The sequence below is a fragment of the Pyrgilauda ruficollis genome, unplaced genomic scaffold (assembly GCF_017590135.1).
Source record: "Pyrgilauda ruficollis isolate IOZ18807 unplaced genomic scaffold, ASM1759013v1 scaffold49, whole genome shotgun sequence".
In the NCBI taxonomy this organism is placed as follows: Eukaryota; Metazoa; Chordata; class Aves; order Passeriformes; family Passeridae; genus Pyrgilauda; species Pyrgilauda ruficollis.
The window spans coordinates 3,470,632-3,492,261 of NW_024526488.1; the positions used below are offsets into that span (position 1 = coordinate 3,470,632).

General features: G+C 39.0%; 1 protein-coding gene across 1 annotated transcript in view; it reads right to left on the reverse strand.

Annotated features, from left to right (window-relative positions):
- Positions 1-950: 950 nt before the first annotated feature.
- Positions 951-21,630, reverse strand: part of CDC73 (cell division cycle 73) — a 101,017-nt gene continuing 80,337 nt past the window's right edge. Inside the window, exons 11-17 of the mRNA XM_041479532.1 lie at positions 20,579-20,636; positions 17,492-17,527; positions 17,002-17,089; positions 8,388-8,549; positions 6,434-6,534; positions 3,210-3,351; positions 951-2,370 (exon numbers count right to left, since the gene is read on the reverse strand). Of these exons, the coding sequence (XP_041335466.1) occupies positions 2,334-2,370; positions 3,210-3,351; positions 6,434-6,534; positions 8,388-8,549; positions 17,002-17,089; positions 17,492-17,527; positions 20,579-20,636 (624 nt within the window). The 3' untranslated portion in view covers positions 951-2,333. The remainder of the gene's footprint in view (positions 2,371-3,209; positions 3,352-6,433; positions 6,535-8,387; positions 8,550-17,001; positions 17,090-17,491; positions 17,528-20,578; positions 20,637-21,630) is intronic.

Genomic DNA, 21,630 nt, shown 5'->3' on the forward strand with positions numbered 1-21,630 from the left:
GGTCTGTCCTCAACCCATAAAAACAAACACAGGTCACACAGATTTGATGGATATTGCCCTTCTGCCCACTCCATGGCCACGTAACTTCAGTAGTTTCAGAGGAGTTAACTGCCAATAAGTACATAAATCTCCATCTAAATCAAGCCATCTCCTACATACAATACTGGATGTGGAATTACACCTGCATTGAGAACACAAGTGAAGTACAGGATACAGAAAAGATAACTGTCCCTTGCCTATTGCAAACCCACTCTGTGGTCTGCATATCACACTGCATGTGAAGCACACACTTGTTCAAAATTTACTTTTCAAGCTGACTGCCTAGACGTCTCTTTAAAACAGCACAGGCCATGATGTACTTATTAAGTCTGAAAAAATGACATTTCTATTTGGAAATGCTCAAGTTGAAAAAGGCATACATGATATCTCACTGTTTAAAGAAGAAATGAGCTATAAATTGCTACCACGTGGTAGCAGCTACAATGTTGGAAGAAGCCATTACAGCTTTGCTCTGTACAGTACAGGTAAAACCAAGCACTCAATGTTTCAGCCAGCTCTAGTATGGCACGGACACATTTCTAATAAGCTTAAGTACAGGGAAAACATGGTAACAGGGTACTGCCCAACTGCCCACACAAACAGGAGACTTCCCAGAGGTTCTGCAATGCCCAGTCTTCCCAGTCACCACACTGAATCCATTCCAAAATCCAGGGTCAGCTGCTTCTCATCTTGGGATTCACGGAGGGTTGCTTTGGTGGTTTGAGATTTTACAGTTCCATTAAGACCATTTGAAAATACAGTCTCAATATAGCAGGGATGGAAATATACAATTAAAAGTCAGACCTCACAGTCCTCATAAAATTAAGACATAGTTTTAAAAACCTCTTATGGATATGTGACTTGGGGTTCTATTAAAAATGAAGTTAACATCAAATAAAAACCAAAACAGAATAGGTAGAACATTTTATTTTGTCAAACCTTAAATGTAAAGTATATTAAAAAAACATGGTTTGGAATTTCAAGAACAGGAATATAAACATGTATTTTCTATCCCAGAAAAAAATCATGCAGGTGTTACAGTATTTGATCATTCTCTACATTCACTGGTATGCAACATCAACTTAACGTTATTCCATAGATTCAGAGATGCTGTAAATTGGTACAAATACCAGGCTCCTCTGGCCTCACACTGTAGATGAAGCAAATCTGTTCTTTGGTAATTTGAGAAGGCTGATTTTCCATTCCAATGCAGGACTCTTGGGAGGCCATATTAGCCACTCAGCTCAGAAAATTACAACTCCTGTTAAGAGTCTGGGCTACTTTTGTCACAAGAAAATAGTATTAGAGGTATAAATGCAAAGAAGTTAAAATTATTCATTCCTTGTGGTGGCTGTTCCAGGAAAAAAAAGAATCCAACTCTCTCCTCCTCTATTCATCATTTAATCTAGGTAACATTTAGACTCATATGCAAAGGTATTTGCTAGATGGGAATGTACACATGCATACTTTCAGTTTAAAGAAAGAGACGCGCGTGGAGAATGGCAATTTAGAGTTACCATGACTTGAAGGTATGCCTATAATAAATTTTCAAGATTTAGTAAACTGGGACATTACAAATCCAAAAAAAGAGTTAATAGATTTTTGATCTTCCCTTTTTCAACAAAGACTGACAGAATATACATATACAGGTTGACATTTTGATTTATCGAAAACAACTTTCACTTTGCTCAGTTTGCAAGTCCTATTGACTAAAATGTAATATCATTCACAACAAAATATTTTCAGTAAGTGAAACAGTAAGCAAAGAAACCCCAAACTAAGCTCAGAAGCTAAGTGGTTTAGAAAGCCTGGGAACACCTACGTGTGCCTCAGTGTGTCTGTAACTTTTTTGTACACTATATCTGCAGACACACGCACACATTTATTTACACACGCCCGTGCGCACACGCACACACGCACACACACGTGGGGAACCCGCCGTGGAGATCCAGCTATCACCTACTCGGGAACAAAACACATTCTTTAAAAATGTGGCTAATTTAACAAAACAGAGAAGAAACTGCTGCTATCAAAATATACAATTTGGATTGCAGACTAGAAGGCTAACAACATTAAAAAAATAGTTTTAAGCAAAACTCCTTTGCTTCTGAATAACAGGTATCAACCTGCCATAGCATGAATCATCCAAATAAGATTTTATAAAAAGTTTAAACTGTGACCCTTCCTCTTTTGTAAAGTTCTTGACATATATAGTGCAAGCTCTGGTCTCCAAACTGGAGCCCCTTCCATTTTTTTCAATCCATACTTCAGGAAATAAATGGCAGCTGAAGGATTTAGAATCTCAAGTGAGATTTGTGCTTTACCATATACCTGAAAAAAAATTAACAGAAGACAGCATTACTACCCTTGTGGCATTCATAGGAATGTTACTTGCAGGAATAAAACTTGCAGGAATAAAGGCATTGTTAAAAGAGAATTCTTAGGGAATTAGAAAGTTGCCAGAGAGATGCAATGTGTTGTGTGCAGGATTTGTCCCAGTAAATAACAGCTGGCTACAGCCTTGCCTCAAAGAAAACTCAGCTTTCCAAGGCATTGCATGACCTCTAACATTGAAAGACTGTTGTAAAGACAACTAGTTCATCTGGGAGTCCAGATATATTGTTCACCTGAGACTTTTAAATAGAAAGCCATGGAAAGTTTGATGATTGGAATTATTTTGACAATTCCCATAGGATTTTTCTTTTTCACTCAATCATTCAAGCATTTCACTGTGAATCAACATGAAAAATTAAACATTCATGAAACGCATGGGCTTCTCCCCTCCCTCAATATTTCTTCAACTGCTTCATGATAAAAAAGTTTCTTCTCTACAACATGAACAAGGTATTGCAGTGAACCTCCCCTTCAGGAGGGTTCTGACCCAGAGAATCAGAGTCAGAAATTGGGGAATCTTGGGACTAATCAATGATTAATGGTAACTACCCCTCCTTTAAATCCACACTTTGGAGATTATTACTTACAGTCTGTAAACATATATACCACTACATTTTATTAACTGTATCATCAGGGAAAATCAAAACAAGCATTATTTCCAAGCTAAATCATTGTTCAGATAGCCAAGTTGTAAACAATTCCCTGGTTGCCCGAACTTTTAATTCCCACCAAAACCACACAAGCACGAACATAAGGACTTGCAGCAGGAGCCATACCTGTCCAAAGTTTCCCAGAAGCGTAGGAATACTGGCCTGTCCAAGTGTCTTTTGTGGTAGCTGAGCTCTAACACTGTTACATCCCATTTCTGTACGTTGGGATCCAGGCGCACTTCATCGTATTTGAGATGAAAAGCTTTAACTGCAGCAAACAGGAGAGCATTTGGTACAAACGTGAAGACTTCAGTGTTTCTTTATTGGTCAAATTCCCACCCCACTCTTCCTTTTTCAGAATGAAGCCTGAGAGTAAAATTAACAAACCCATAATCCAAAGAAGTCAACTACTCACTAAAGGGCACAGTTAAATATAGAGGTCAATGGCTCCCAGGCTATTCCAGGGTGAAGGGAAAGGGCAGCCCCTGCTTTTAGATGCACAGATTCCAAGGGAACAGCAGAAACACACTGCCAATTCAAGTACATTCTCTTTGAGAAACAAAGAATTCTTTCTGAAAAATCTCTGAGCTGTCAAAGAATTAAAAATAATAATCAAAAAGGTATTTCTGAGACCTATGAGTAGGTCTCCTAAAATAATCTGTAGAAGATTGATAGTAGAATGCCAGTGTAACCCCCAAATGCTGCATAAAGCATTCTGAGAAATTTAGTAACTGCCAATTTCCCCTGATCTAGTACTCAGTTAAAAATGGTAAAATATTAACTGTTATTTTTCTCTTGGGAAGTATTGCCACATCTGAATTAGGTAAAGGCTAAGCATTTACACAGTGAGCATTAAAACCAACACACTTAAGCCTTGCACAATTCCTATCTGATAACTCAATCTGATTATTTTAGTGGTATTGGAACAGTAAAACAAGACATCAGTCTTGTGGAAACTAGTTATTTCTAATGTCGTGCTTGTATCTTCTTCGGATACCAGACTCTTAATTTTGCCTTCCACAAAATCGGTTCTCTTTTCCAGATCCATTTGGGAACTTCCTAGAAGGCTGGTATGTGAAATTAGCATTTTTTTTTTGTTGACAAACTAAAGTAAAAAAATTATCATCCGACTTGTATCTCTGAGAGATACATTTCCAGGCCTTGTGATTAAGAATACATATACATTATCTCCACTATACATTGTTGCACGTTTTCATATAACTTCAGAAAAAACAAATGAAGATATACCAGGGCCATGCATTTACAGAAAACTCCATCAACACCTAACAGAGCCTCTGCATTCAAATTTAATGTTATTAAGCACAAGAGGATCCACTTCTGAACCTGAAACAAATCACTATTAAAGCTCCCTGATGTGCTCTGGGAGGAACACCTTTAAAATGGTAGTCAAAATGAAATATTTGTTCATGAAACTGACAGCATTCAAAACTTCATCACAAAAATTCACTTATAAATGTGAAATTAGGCTGGTTTGGTGCATGAACATGAAACAGGACACCATGCACAAGGAAAGCAAAGGAGCACAGTTTTAGAGACTCAGCTAATGAAATGTTCTGGGACAAAGCAATTGCTCCAATAAAATCAGTTTGGCAGGCTCTGGCCCAGTACACCTTTTATTGAGGAGTTCTTTCTGGTAAGCTACCTGCTTGTTTTCCAAGTGACAGCCTTCAATACTTGGTAACCACAACAGACCCAGAGACAGAGGAGAAATGCAAACTGCAGATGAAACAATGGACAGCTGCAAATCCCAGAAACCACATTTGTGAAGACTACTGAACACTGTAAACATGGCAAAACAATAGCTTCAGATAAAAATAGATACATAAAACTGGACTAACACTGTCTATGCTCCCTTCATTTACCTGTTTTCATTTTAGGGATGAGTAAAGTCATTAGGGAAAGCTCTGGAAATACACTTTATCAGGAAAATGTTTTAAAAATACCATGCTTTGAGGGAATGGAATGCACTTCTAAATTGAAGATCCATTTCAATGTATGAATTAAGACCAGATATCCCTCTTTCACTTGAAAAATGTAAGAATTTGTACACCTTCAGCCTGAACTGTGCAGGCTGTGATTGTGATCTTTTGGCATGGTGAGACTAGGAATGTCAAAGCAAGTCAGAACAATTCCTACAGCCCTCCATACATACGTATATAAAAATGATAAAATTAACAGGAAGCAGCATGTAACTGCTAGCTAGACCTTCAGTATTTCACTGCATTTTTCTTGGCTTTGCTTTTTGCATTTTCTCAGTATCTTTATGTTGAAGTGCTATTACCTTCTTCCATTAGTCTCTTTTGTTAAAATCTCTCCTGTGGCACAGTTTTACTTTCACAATTACTTTCAGGCTCTTTCTCTCTTTCCCTGCTCATTCACAATCCCCCTTTAACTGACTCATTCTAGTCTCTTGTTCACAGGCCCATCCTTAGCTTTCTGTCCCATCCTTGAGTTTTATCCTTGCTGGTCACCAAAGTAGCATTTTCTTTCCAAATTCTACATCTGGAAAAGAGGGGTACACACAAAACCTGATCAAACCTCTTTCCTCATCACATTGACTGCAAGATGCCAGAACTGAACTAAGGTGGGTTTGGGTCTGTTGCCTGGTTTTTGGGGTTTGTGTGTGAGGATGTGTGTGTGTATGTGTTGGTTATGTCTATATCTGAAGCCACAGGACACCACCAGAAGGTCTGTTTTCTAAAGCAACTCCAAACTGAAGCAACAGAGAAGAGAAGCTGACAGACTCCTTAGATACTATGGCCCACCTCTCTGTCAGATGGGTGAACTGTGCCAGAGCAGTGCCTCAAAGCATCACAATTGTGGGGACTCAAAAAACCTGTTCAGATCTATACACCGCTAACACCTAACTCACTGGAAACTTCAACTTTTTAAAACTCTGAGGTTTTTGTCAGACACCAGATCATATTTTCAACGCTTTCTTAGTGGTGCACTAGGTGATTAATGCTCTCTTCAAAATAGCACTAGAATGTGTAGCCAGCCTGTAAACCTGTTAGCTATGAATTGTAGGAATACACATTGTCTGTTCACCCTTTTTTTTAGAAGATTGGAAAGCAGATTTGTACACCAGCTATTTGTGACTCTTGCAGCTGACAGCTCTGAGAAGATTTCCATGAGCTTGCACAGATTAGAGCAGAACAATCACAAAGGGCATGGGAATATTTGCCATCGTGAGGAGCCCAAAGCCCAAAACCTGCTCAGCCACCTCCACCCAACAGCACTTTGGCAGCACTCTGTCATGAGCATAAACACCCTACAGGAAACCCCAAACACAACAACAAACCCCAAACCGAACAAAATAAATCCCTTACTTTTTGCAAAGATATCAACAGGAGATCCATCCGGCAGGAGCCAAGGCCAGCCCTTGAACTGCCAGGCAGGTCCCTGGACAAACACGGCCACCACGCGGTCCCTGGAACACACAGAGGGATGGGCATGGACATGGGCATGGCCTGGGACATGCCAGTCACCTGCTGTCCTAAACAGGCCGTGTGCCTTAGCACAGCTGCTCCTTTTATAGAGCAGGAGAGTACATTTAACAACCACACCTCCAGCACAATTGTTTTTCCTCTTGTAAAGAAAAAAAAAAAAATCCTTGCTGTGATTCCTCAGGGCTTTCAGCCCTGCCCCTTTGCAGAAGGTAGCTCAGTTTCTCAGGTTACAATTTTTAGAAGGCAGTGTTTATTTGTGGTCATCATTAACTTGCTTTTGAAAAATGCTCCAACATTTTCAGAGATAATCTCCTGCAAACGGCACTTGAAACTGAGATGCGCAGATTTAAAAGCCTTTATTCTCAACACTGCTGACTTCCAGGCTGAAAATTAGTGAGAACCAACAGATGCTAAATTTCTGCAAAGTGAAATTTCAGCTATTTTAAGAGTACACAACCATTACCTGTGGTCTAAGAAAATAAATTTGTGATTAAGCTTTTGTATTAGTAAAATTTTAAAACCCCCACCTTTGAGAATAAATGACCTCCCCACAAATGGTCTATCTTTCTCTTGAACATTTACATCATCCAACGACAGTTCTTACCTACCACAACAAGTAATTACCTCTTTAATCTAATCCCCAAATTTAATCTATCCTTAAATCCACTAAATCCCAAATGAAAAAGAATAATCAAGGTGAAGCTTTGTGGTCTGGGTTTTGGTTTTTTTTTTGTTTTTTTTTTTTTTTTTTTTTTTTGGTTTTTTTTTGTTTTTTTTTTTTTTGGGTTTTTTTTTTTTTTGCAGGTTTTAGAATGGCTTCCTTGGGCAAAACCAAGATTAATAAACCATACACCACTTCACGTCTTTGGTCAGAAGTACTTTACAAAGTAGTTTAGATGGTCCCTAAAGATTTGATCATTAAACATTTTAAGTGCTATTTAATATTCAGAACTTTAAATCCACTGATTTCTGATTAATTCGAGTCCTAAATACAGGGAATAATTGATTTAGGAACAGAATCTTTTAAAAGTATTCCTCTCCATTAAAATCAAATTTGGAAATGACAAAACCACCAAATATGTCATTGTCCATGTCCCACATCTTCTCACTTGTCAGGAAGAAATAAAAATGCTGCATAATGCATGTCATCAAATAACAAAAAGATGTCAAACAACAATAAAAACTTCTCCAGAGTTTTTCCATTCAAAGAGAGCTATTTTTTATAGCCTTGTAAAGTGGACTACAGAGCAAATAATCCATTTCCAGCTTTTTCATAAAAGTAAAAACTATCTACGATTCCCTTTCTGTAACTAGGGCTCTTCCTTCAGAAGTAAAATTCCAATAGTTCCAATACTGGAATCACAGTTCAGTCTTTACTGTCTGATGTATTGTCTTTCTACAACTATTAAAAAAGATGGCATTTCAGATGCTGATGGCCTGCAAAAGCATCTTCCCAACAGACTCTCCCTCAGAAAGCAGACAGGAGAGGAGGAGTTTTCTTGCATATCATGGTTCAGTGACTTGCACGTTACACCACCACAAACCAGAACAATAATATGAACATTTCTATTGGAATTTCTGGAACATTTCTGGCAAACCAAATAATATTAAATGTGCTGCTCACACTATTAAAATATGAAGTGTTGCAAGTTTTAAAGATCTTTTAGATTAATTTAGTTTCATATTATTTTCAGCTTAAGACTCTTTTACAGTTAATAAAATGAAGACTATTATGTCTGTACCTTCACTTTTCAGTAGATTTCAGAGCATTTTATTGCTTCCAAATTCTGCATTGTCTGGGGTAAGAAATGTGTTAAAGGAGAAATGTTCTTACCAGTCCTGTGGCATGAGTTTCAGAGGTTGGTCTACGACCCGGTAAGGGACAGTGACGCTGACTGTGGTTCCCCCCGGCTGCATCTGGTCCTTCCTCCTCTGTATTAGAGTCTCATTCTCTCGTTGACAGCCCTGCTTCTTCTTCTCATCTGATGGTACAAACCTTAGGGAATAACAAACCCCTCAGTAGACAAGGGCAATTTACTTGATGGAATCAGCAGGAAAAGTAACAGCTTTATCTGAGCTTGGCATTAGTGATAGCAGCCACTGAAGCCACCTCGTTCTCACGATCCCTAGTCTCCACCATCACTCATTCAGAACATCAAAAAATGTAGGGATATTATTTCAGAAGGCCTCATGATAAAAAGTCACACTAAAAGGTCCTCTGTGCCTCAAAAATACAGCTTGACCCATTCTTAGACATTTGGGGCCTTACACAAGACATTTGCAGATGAGGAGCCAGACCACAACCTGCAAACTGACCACAACTCTTCTTTTTAGTGACCAAGGGTAACCTGGGCATTAAACCAATTGCTTCCAGGAGCAAATTCTAAGAGCTCTTGGAGCCATCAGAATTATTGCCAATTAGAATTTTCTCAAGAAAACTGAGATTTTTTTGGTCAAAAGTGGTTTGAGTGAGGTTTTATTTTTTTAGAGGATGGTGATTTTACATTATAATTATGCATCTGGTTACTATGATGCATGACACTACAGTTTTTTGGGGTTTCTTTCTTAATAGATTCTGTGATGGAATAAGTGCTTGTAAAATCCAGATAATGTGGCCCTCATGTCATATATTACCTCCATATGACAAAAATAAATGCTAAGATGTGACACAGCTTTCCTTCCTCCAAATAATTACAGATCCTTAATCTTTCAACCCTCTCACCTTAAAAAACAACTGCAATCGCATTCCAAGGTCCTCCTCTTTATGGGAATAATAAAATAGCCAGAACAGGTCTCAAAACTGGCATCATAAATGACAGAGCAGTGTGGGCCTTTTTATTGATAAACCTCAGTGGATTTTGAGATAGAGAAAAGAAAGTTACCAGAGTCATGCCTTTCACAGAACTGGAAGTGTGTCATGGAAAGGGAAGCTGATGTGACCAGCAGCACCTTCCAGGCCAGCACAGGAACAGAGTTCAGGCCTGTGTTCTAATATTCTATTCAGAACCACCCAGCTGCACTTCAACCCTGTCTGCTGCTGACATTTCATTGCCAAAGCTTCTGATGAAAATAAAACTCTGTTTCCCTTAACTGCAGTAGTTAGCAGGAGGATTTGTGGTACATTTTAAAAGCACAGTACATAGCTGGTAACATTTCTCTTCATTACAGTGCACATGGTGCTTTTGAGCAGTTTACTACATTTTTTGCTTAAGTTGTTTGCAGCATTTCTATTTGTTCTCTTCAATTTATTTTTATTTGAATACTAAAAACTAAATTTGAATGTGCTTTAACAGGCAGACTGCACTTCCTATTGTTGGATAAACAGGAAAAAAGAATGCAAGATTGAATATGAAGAAAAGTTCATTATTCAGTCAACTTTAAAACACTAGTTTTCACTACCTGTTCAGTAAGAAAATGGCATTGAGGGGGAGGGAAACAAACATGTTTTAAGCCAGCAGGTGAAAATTGTCAGGAAACCTCCAAGCAGAACTGTTTTACTTTCCCAATGTAAATTAACAGATGATATCCCCTCTTACTTCTCATGATTTAACAGCGTTTCAGAAACAGTCACAAGCAATTTCTGAAATGCGTGTCCAAATGCATTCAATTGATACAACTGCACTAGGAAATTAAAAAAGCCCAACACCTGCTAATAACTATGAATGGTGCATTAAAGCTGACTAGAGCTGCACATACTGCAAACAGAAAAGGCATCACAGGTGTTAAATGAGCAGCTATAAATTAAATTATGTTTGTCTGTCTAGTACAGGTGAAACACCATCATTCTAAAGGAAATAGACAAAAAAGCTGTACAGGACACTGGGAGAAAAGTACATACTGGCCACCTAGAATATATTTTTTAGGAACTCAAATAATAATTTCTCTAATAACTGAAGTAATTAGCAAACAGTTAACATTTACATACATTTTATCCATCACAACAGACTGACACATACAATTGCACACTACACAGAGGCATTCAACTGAGCTCTGCACTGGAAAAAGCCTCCCAGTGTGGCACCAGAATTTAAGTATTTCTCATCAATTTGCTAATTTAAAAACTCCAAAGTGAGGTGCCTTTATCATGAGCACTCCTAATGGCCTTTCCTGCCAGTGTGTCACAGGCTTTGCTTTACCAACAGTAACTGATAGGAAACTCTGTAACCTAAAATCAGGATTTGCTTGGTGGTCCTTCAGCTTTTAAGAAAACTACTAACGAGTTTCTTCTTCTCATCACCCATTAGAGCCAAAGGAATCTGGGCTGAAAAGAATGAAGATAAATTAAAAAAATAAATTAGAGAAACAAGCCCTTAAACACCTTTATCCAACTGGCAATGTTTATAGGAAAAGCCAGGGTCACTTGAAATGCTGGGCAGCTTGAGGAGAATTTTGTTATTCTCCATCCCCTACATTAAACAAGAAGAAACTCTTGGAATATGTAAATAAAAACCAAACAGCCCTACCCACATTACAGTGATAATCAAGTATTCATCTGAACAGGGATCTAAAAGGTCACATTTTAAATTTAATTTGTAAATGTGAAGAAGCAAACACATTTTAAATGGAAACAGGAAAGCAAAGCAGCCCTGCCACATGAGAGTAGAGGCAATATTGCTGTGCTACAGAGTAACAACCTCACCACTCTTGAGTCTTCTCACATTCTCCGCTTTAAATGTTTCTGTGTTTAAGAATTCATTTCAACACCAGTTTTTTGGCAGTTTCTGCCCATTTCAGCTAGAAACTGTGTCACAGCCATTGAGGCACCATTCACTTGTGCCTCAGTTATGTCCCTTGTAGACAATGGCTTCAGTTTTATTTCCTGGAAAAAAATCTGAATTTTTGAGTGCAATTCTCTAGGACACAACACAAAGATACCTTGTTAAGGACAAACTATCAATGAGCAGATTCAAATGGCACAGCAGAGAAGACAACTGTCACAAAGCAAGCATTGAAGCAAGCACTTATGTCCAGATAAAAACACAGAGTACAGGAATAAAGGACAGCTTACAGAAAGTTTATGGAATCTATGCCTGCATTTCCGGGAATCATCGACTCAGTAAGCACAGTAAAAGTCACGTGCTCAAGAACTGAGAATCAATAGAAATTACTGTATGATTATAAATATATTTATGGCCTATGTCATCACTACCCAGACATAAAACACAAGTGTAAAAAACCTGAGTATTAAACACCAAAAATCCCCTCTTCTCTTGGAGATTATTTATAATATTACTATAAAATACTATAGCCAGTGGCTTAACTACACATTTGTACTTGACAGCTTTTTAAACATCAGAAATGCATTCTGAAACCTGAGTGTGCAGGAGCTTACAGTTTCTTGCTGCTTCTCCAGATTACTATTCCCTATTAAAAAAAAAAAAATCCATATCTTATTAGAATGCACTTTTGTGCCCCTAGTAGGGATATGAACTTATCAGCCCTTGCTGTTAATTGCCAGAATCATTATCCACATGAAAAATGGTGCACTCTCACTTTGTTAAGGCAGCAGGTCCCTTCTCTAAGGTAACAGGCAAGCAAGTGAACACCATGGGATTGTGGGAGGTAACTGGTAGGACACCACCCACTGAACTGGCATCCACATCCACCTGCACCAGTGCCTTTAAAACACCTTCCCTGAGGTCAGATCAGCACTTTCTGACCCCCAGCTCGGGCACACTGAAAAATGCATGAAGGGAGAATAAGGCAACTTACCAGCAACTGAGATCATGGCAATACACATTGGATTGTGTTCAGAACTGGAGACTTAATTCTACCACCCTCTCAGTATTTCTGGTAAATTACAGTATCCAAAGCTTTAGACACCTATTGTTGCATGAGAACAAAGCTTTTTTACACCACATCATGCCTGAATCTGTCCCAGATACTTCACTCGGTATCAAAGCTGGATAAATCTCCAGCGACTTGCCTGGCCACATATGGTTAAATGTATCACAAGCAAGAGCACCATCATAATAAAAATACATCATCACCATTTAATCATTCTCATCTGCCTGATGGAATTCCTGCTTCATTTTGGCTCCATGTAAAGCAGAATCCTTGTCTCCAAAAAGCCTCACTTCAGGTATTCTCAAACACTGAGCCACAATTTTGCATAGTAATTGCGATATCCAGTGTTGCACTCAGATAGTGAGTAAGAATAAAATGTATTATATAAAATATTTTAAAGAAGCATCACAACATACCAGAATGTATTGCAGTTCTGATTTTAAATTGAATTTTATCTTTTTACTATTTTAGAAGCTCTTCACTTTATGTTGTACTTGGCTCCTTAGAAAAGTAACCTTTCAAAAAAAAATTAGCAAGAATATTTGCATATTATTTAGGTGAATTGTATATATTACAATCACACACAGAAATATCTCCCTTGAAAATCCAAGTTTCAACAAATATATTGAATAGAGAAATCAGGTATCTTAAAAATAAAATCTTAAACTAGTGCCATGCTTTGGCTTTGTCATATGTATTTCCTTCTACATGTAATAGTTTTCCTGCTTTCCATATTCTCTGCCTTAAAAGAGAGCCTAATATAAGTGATAAAGTAAGATGCTAAGCATCGTACAAATGTCAGCCAAACTTGGCATGAAAAGCTAATATACTACAGAGCTATAAAAAGGCATAGTAAAAAACTTGCTATAATTAATAAGTTTCTCTCAGTTCTTGGCAATTCAATCTAAGTCCTACCACAGAACTGGATGAACAATCTCCTATTTATTTTATAACGACTACCTAAAATATCAGGCAATTATACCACAAATATTTTTTCTTATATCGAAAGTGACAATGCATTGCAGCCCAGTTCCTCAAAAAAAAAATTTTAATATCCAGGATTGTAGACAAAAAGCACCCTAAAACACCGATTCACACCTATGATTTTAAGTTTTGATCTCTCTTGATCTTTAGTTTCAGCTGATTTTTTTCCTTATTTTGTTTTAAGAAACATTTAAATGGACAGAATCACAGAAGTTGATTTATGAAACCCAAATTCTCATTCTTCATGATCACACACTTCACAGACTGTGTTGCCTCAGGGACATCCATATCCCAGGCACCATGGGGCATCATCCTCCCAGGCTTCTGCTACATTTCTTCAGTCTCCCCTACAATGGCTTTTACCCTTCCAGCTCCAAAAATCTCTCCTCCTTCTGCTGTATCACCAATCCCCTCTGACGGCAAATACAAGCAGGCTGACTAGCTCTAGAAACACAAGAAATGCAAATCTACCTGCATCTTCCTCAGTAAGGGTACGGGAAGGAAGATTGATTTAAGTGTGTCTTTTCTACCTGGAAAAGACCTTTTCTAATAATTCTTTATCCCACAACTTGTGGCAATGAAAGGAGTCTCTCAAATCTCTGCACTTCTGTCAAATTTAGCTGCAAGTGGGGAATGAGCTAAAGAAGGTGCTGACTTGGAGGCAGAAATTAGCTAAGTCTTCTTCCCTTGGAAAACCATCACATATCTATCAATCACACTCTACATCAAGGCTAGCTCTACATTCTGCATACCTTAACAGTAAAAACAATCCCTGAAGCCATTCCTGAACAAAGTACTTCCATAAATCTGAATGCAAACACATACAGGCCAGGTGGCATATTTTCCAGAAGAGTGCTAGACCTGTCATGGACAAATTAATATTTTACTCTTCTGAATTCTGCTATTGCACTTCTGATTCATTAACACACCTTGCTTCTCCCCTTTCCCTTTCACATAGGCTAAGTATTCAGTGTCATCCCTTGAACCCTTAACTTCCTTTCAGCTTGTTCTGGATCATGTTCCTTGCACTCTAAATACGAGCATCCTCTTGGGACAGGCCTTGGCAAGCTGACTGCTGAAAACTCTGACTCCTGGCACAGATCACTTAGACATGACAGGCCGATTGTCCTGGGTTTGCCTTAATTGAATTCTTGGCGAGGAGGAAAAAGGGTCAGCCACAGAAGTGACTTTCCCCACGACAAACATCACAGCTTCCTTCACAGCTGACAGAAACAATAGCGAGTTGGCTCTGAAAACTAATACGCTACTAAGCCAATTAGAGAAGCCGGACACGCCTCTATAAATCATATTTAAGAACAAAAAAAAACCACAGAAAGCTCTTTCTTACTTCCTGCTTTCTAGAGAAGAGAGAAGTCGTCGTGTCCCCCCTCCCCTTCCCCGGCCCCGGCGCGGCTGCGCTGATTCCTGCAGCCGGGAAATGCCCGCGGAGCCCGGGCCGGGGAGCGGGCCCGCAGCAGCCGCAGCAGAAGCACAGCCAGCCGTGTCCCCAGGTACGGCCCGGGCCACATTAACCTTCTCAGCGCTGAAAAATTCCATCTGAGAACAAATAAATCCGTGGATGCCAATCTTCTCCCGAGTCAGAGAGAATGAAAGGTGAAGAAAACAAGAGGGCAACACCAAGGTCAGTGAAGAAGGAGAGGCCGAAGCCCAGAGGAAAGAAGGACAGGAAATGCTCCTGTTTAGCAGCTGCAAACCTTTTGCAAGCCAAGGTGAGAATATAATACAGCAGACCATTTCCCTGTAAGTCAAAGCGTATGTGGAGATGCAGCGTTCATCCGCAGCTCAGAAGAGAACTGGAGAATACAGATGTTGAAAGAAGCTGTGATCCGACTTGAACAGAGAGAACCTTTGCTTTAAGAAATAGAAGAAGAAAACCTTTGCTTCCAGAGATAGAAGAAGAGAACCTTTGCTTCCAGAGACAGAAGAAGAGAACCTTTACTTCTATACTAGAACAGCTCATCCTTAAAAAACTGCACCCCGTAAGCCAGTGACCCACGGAGGCAGTTATGAGAAGACTGACAAAATGTGGGAGGGAGTTCAGGATTGCAGATTTCTGGGCGGGCTGCTGCTCATGAAAATTAAAACCATGAGAAACTATTTCCTGTGGCATGGCAGGAGAGACTCCTCTCCCTAAGTGAACTGAAGAAATATTTATTTTTAGAAGTGGTAAACTGACTCAAAATCCCATGTTTTGTCTCTTTACCTTGTAGATGGGAAATAGAAAGAGGCTGGGCGGAGGAGAGGTGTTCTAAAGCTTTATTTTAGTTCTTATCATTCTCCTTTTAATTCTGTTAATAAAGTTTTCTTTACACCCTTTGAAGTTTTCAGCCTGTTTTGCCCCTAAAGCATTTTCTCCTAATCCTTATCTCAACCTCATGAGCTTTAGTTTACCTGGTTATTTTCCCCTCCTCTGCTCCAATTACAGCAGAGGAAGATGAGTAGATGAGTTTCGTGAGTGCACTGGCGTTTGGCCAGCAGTCCACCCACTACACAGGTGCTTCATCCCTTTCTGGGTACACCTGTGCCAGGAAGTCACCTGTAAAAGCCAGGGCTTTTTAAAAAAAAAAGCCAGGGCTATTTTTATTTTCCTAAATATTAAAAACCCACATAAACAAACACCCTTTGTCAGTGCTGTGACGGCTTGCACACTGAACTGTAATGTTAAAAGCCAGCCTTCCCTCAAAGTATTTCAGAAGAGACATGGAGAGCCCAGTACACTCACTGGGCCTTTGATGGCCTGTGGCACCAAGAGAACTGGAACTACCTGTGGATCAGAAGGCACCTGGTATCCCAGAGCACAGTTTTAAACAGTTCTAGGGCAACTCCAGCAGAAGGTGTACCACCACCACAGCCTGATTTGGATGAAAAGCAGTGTAACATTATCGTGAAAGATGAGTGCTGGAGCAGTCAGAAAGATGATCCCTCCATTTTTTTGACGACCTACATTTTTGCAGACAGCCTACAACAGTGCATTTCTCTGTCAAAATGACTGTTTCCAAAAAATTACATGATATTTACTGATAGGCAAGTCTAAAAACCATCATCTGTTGGACAAGCAGAAATATTCATTCACCTATAATGAATTAAATCTTAGAACCAGATGTGTGATGTGATAAACAAGTTTTAGTAACTCACTGAAATTTCCCTGGATGCATTTGCATCAATACTTAATGACAACATGTGACCTTCAGAAAAAAATTTTTTGTTTGCACAAGCAGCTGGGATGCTTGGCTGATACAGCCCAATACAGCCCATCTGGTCACCTTCTCCTTTACAATAACTGAGGTCCTTTCCCAGAATCTTTTCTGAGCTCCAGGAGCTCCCTTGGTCAGCTTCTCTCAGCCTTCTTCCATGGAAAGGGTTCACTTGCACGTGGCTACACAGATGTTACATCAAAGAAAAGGACTGCACACATTCCAGCTGCAAAAGTTTCCTAAATCTGCCCACAGGTCACAACTGAGCCAAAAGTCTGAACTACGTTTTTGCTTTTTTTCCTACTAGTCAAGAGGAATTAATTTCTTTCATACTCTGGCCTGTAAAACTAGCTTGTCACAAGAGAGTAAATGAACCCTCTTGCTTAATCACTAATTAGGTGCTAGTATAACTTTGTATCTGAAAACAAATTGTTATACAGTATGTTCTAATCAGCTACTTACTTCAGATCTTGCAGAAGGTCCTTTGCATTAAGCATTGTTATTAAAGAGGTCGTGGCTGCTGGAATAATGATTATGGGAGTTCGAGATCCTGTAGAGATAATAAAGTTAGACTTTTCCTGGAGAGGCTTTTTTGTTGTGTTCTGGTTGTTGTTTCCTCCTCTCCTCCCTTTTTTCATAAAAAGAACTGTACATAACAAAACTCTTGCTTACAAGGTCCCAGTCATGAAAAAATAGTAAAGGAAAATAGTAGTAAAGCTTTTCTAAAATCAAGGTTTTCATTCACCAAAAAAGCAGATCCCTGTATCACGAGTCTCTCAACATGTGTGGGACCCATATTTAGTACAATAGAATGCTATTATGCTATACAGAATACATGCTATATATTCCACTGCTTGCTTATACTGTTGCTTGCAGTGTCAAGAAAAAAAAATGAAAAGTGGGCACAATTTACACAGAAATGAAAAGGATCATATAACTAAAATTTACTCACCTTTTTTCTGGTTTGGAGGTGGTCTTGCTTGAGAAACTGAGAAAAAAAAACAAGTAAAAAATACAGTAGAATGACTAGGACATCAATCCAAAGGTCACTGCAAGGCATCTGTTTAATTGCAGGAGTGAGTAGGGAAGAGTCACACTACAGTCATTAGATCACTTTTAGGTGCAAGACACTAAGATGAAGAAGGGATTTATAATTTGGGTTTGAGCATTCAGAAAACAAACAGCTTTTGACCATCTGAAGGAGATGGTAGGAGAGTTGAGTCAATCTCTACCAGTTGTACTGAAGCTACTCATCCTCTCTCCAACCTCCACAAAAGGCCAGGACACGACACCATGGACAAAAATTCCCAGCAATCTTGAAAAAAGCTGCTTGTAGATCTTTAGTTCAGTAGTGCTGAACCAACAGGAAAACCTTCACAACAAACTGATCTCTACACCTCACCTTTCCATTAGTAGTTATTATTGCACATGACATCCATGGGATTTAGCTATCCCAAACAGATATAGAGCTTTCAACAATCAAAACCTGAATTTCAGGCTTACTCAGGTTAATTTTGGATTGCAGCTTGAGTTACATGAGGTCTTCAGGAGCCAGACACAGTCAAGCTCAGACACTCAAGGGGAAAACCACCCAAGCAACCAAAAAAAGAAAAATAAAAAGAGAAAAAGAAAAAAACCAACCCACCCACAAACAAAACTACCCTCAACAACCAAAGAAACCCACAAAACTACTGTTACACTGGTAGAAACCAAAGGACTGCCCCCCATCTCTCCAGCAAAATGTTTCCCCTTCAGTCTTCCAGGTGGTGACCACCTCAATACAGGAGACACTGCATTCCAAGAGTGGAAAAGCCTCTTGGTTTCTTCACTTTGGTGCTAATACCTGGTCACTAGGCGACTTGCCTGGTTTCCCCAAATAAACATTTTATAGTTCAGTTTTCAGGAGCCCTAACTTCAGGAGAGAAGTGTAGCACTTGATAATCATCATCATCCATGTTTATCCTAATTCAGAAAATGGTGAGTAGTAGAGAGATTGATGCAGACTAACTCAAGTCTCAACTGCTACTATGCATGACAAATTTCATTAATTGACTTCCAATTGCTTAGCACCAACTTGCTCATGTTTATTTATGACCAACTGTTTCAGAAACTTCCTAGAACAGTATAAATATTCACAGCACATACTTGCCATTATTGAAATATTGAGACCATATCCTTAATTATCTTTTCCTGACACTGTCAAATGCACAGATATAATTGGCAACACTATATTGAACTACATGAACTTTACCTACCCAGTGATTTTAAATTTTTTTCTCTTTAATTTAGGTATCTCCTTGAAGTAAAAATATTCTTGAAATTATGAGCAGAGCCAGCTGTCTTAAAGCAAGAAACATCAAAACAAAAAGGAGGGGGAGGGAGAATAAGCATCTGTAAAAAATTAAATAGCTGTACAAAGACAGGTTAGGAGAAAAGGTTGGTAATGCAAAATGGTGCCAAGAAATATAATTTAAAAAGGCATCTCAAGTATTTTCTTCAAATCACTACTGTCCAACAGTTTAGCCTAATTTAACTAGTGCTTCCTATGGGCAAAGCAGCATCCTCCTGGAAACAGCAGGTTTTAGTTGCTTTGACTGCTAAGAATAGAACAGCTAAATTCTTAACATATCCAAATATCAAAATGCAAAAATATCCCAGGACAGGCAGAAAGAGAAACCTCTTCTGACTCCACCTGACTTCTTTATTCTCTCTTCAGTTTCCAATGTAGATGCAAGATAATGGATGGGGCTGGCCTCAGAGCAGGGCAGTATCAGTGTCACCTCTACCATGTACAAAGCCCACGCTGCTGGCAGGAAATGCCCAGGAAGTCACAGCCAGCAGCAGGGACTGTGACAACTCAGTCACATTTCCTTTCTTGCCACTTCTACCCTTTTCATACTGCTGTCTGTCAACTCCATCTGCATTAGGATGCTTAACGGGGCTAGTGAGATAAGTATGACAGGCAGCATGACCTTTCCAGTTCCAAAATAACCAAACACAAGAATCTGTGCACAACAGCATTTAGGCATGCTGAGAACATTCAATATTAGAATGGATTTTGGAGGAAGAAGCAGCTTTACAATATTAAGTCTTAGCATTAAATCCTGCAAACAAATCTCAAGGAATTAGCAAAGCACACATTGCAAGCATTTAGAGTCTCAACAAGGATATACAGTATTCCAGCAGTGCTTCTAGAAAAAGTATATTCATTTTAACTGGTAGCTTTGTTTCCAAGCCCCCCAGAATGTTTCCAGGACCTTCATAACATTACCTTGTCCTGAAATAGCACCTTTCACTTGAGACCTTCTTCCATCAAACCACTAAACTCTCAAAGTATGTAAACCAGGGGCAAATCTGCACATCAGCTTACAAATACTGTTCCTCTTATATACTGGTCCTACAAACTTCTAAAAACTCATCCTGAGGGTTTCTTATTTAAACAAAGTACATTTATCATCCCATTACTGCATCAAAACTCGAGATTCAATCTGACAGATAAATGGACTTGGTAGCCAAAATTTACTGAATGGAAATTAAAAACCCAGCTGAGGATTTTGGCCCCGTTACAACTATCTTATGTGCATAAGAAGTGTGAAGAAGTAATGATAACACATTCAGAGAACTACTTATTTCTGACATATTAATCCTAGAAGTAATAATATATCTCTTTTTGAGATTAGGTATTCTGCTTGTTTATCCTTGGAGTATTAACCAGCTCTTGTTAGATATTTGAGTGGGGATTTTGCGAAGTTTTAACTGCTGACATACCAAGCCCACAACCAAGAGAAGTTCTTGACTTTTTCATTTCAGCAGTGCATGCTTTCAACGGGCTAATTGGGCAACACACTGAAGAGAAGGACCCCAAGTCCCATGGTATAACAAGAAACAAAAGGCTATCGGTTTTTTCCAATATATGCAGTTAAAGGCCAAAACTAAATGACCTGTACTTCACTCTTGAGCTCACTAAAGTTCTAAAGAGAACTCCTTAGAAACTCAGGCGTATGTGGGACAGAAGCCCGTGTGACAGGGGCCACCTTACCTGGTCGTGGCACAGGCTGTGCTGCCGGAGTTTGTGTTTTTCGAGCAGATGCACCTTCCTTTGAAAAGACAGAAGAGCAACATGATCAGCTGAGCTTTGTGTCAGGTACACGAGTTTTCAAATGAACACAGAGGTACTGAAAGGATCATCATAATGACAGCAGTATGTTTCCATTAAAGAGATGGAAGAAAATAGACAAAGTATTCCAAACTCTTTATAGATCCTGTTTTAGGTTTAGGGAAGACAGACAACCTCGACAGTCTTACATTTTAACCAATCATAAACTTTTTTAACATACATTCAAAGAAACCTTTCCTATTTATAGTATTGTTTCATTTTGCCTACTACCACCTCCACCAAGGGTTAGTAATGTAAACAGAAGAAATTGGCTGTAGAAATTTCCAGTCAAGATCCCCTTATGCTTTGGATAGAAAACCAGGACCAAGAAATTGCAATGCATTCCTGACTTGAGGAGTTTAGTGCCCAGAAATAGCACTCTCATGATAATTAGTTCTGCTCATGCCTTATCCAATTACCTTAATGTAACACACAAAAGACCTGCACTACTGTTTATTCTTGTTAATTCCCCAGAGTCAACACAGCACCAAAGAAAACAGTGAGGTCACATGTCTGCTTCCAAAGCAATGCAATTCCTGCAAGAACAAATTTTGCTCTCAGTTTCTGCTGTGAAACCTCACTGAACATAACACATAGCACCAACATGCTAAAAAGCTGCAGCATATTCCAGCCACTTCTATCTGTTTGCAGAGCTGACAGGAAAAAAACCTTTTTAACATGAAACCATGGATTTTAGCTGAAAATTACTTAAACACTATGTGAGGTATCCTACAAGCATGAGACACTGAGAAAGGTCAGAGATCCCACTCAGAGGAAAACCTGTTGGAAAGGACTCCAATAGGCATTATCAGACTTCTATCTCCATGCATAAATAACAGCGTGTTTTGTAATGCAAAATAAAAGAAAGCTCATGAGAGGGCTCACTGCATGATTTAAATAATACTTAGAGGAGCTGCTTTTAAGTTTCCATCATG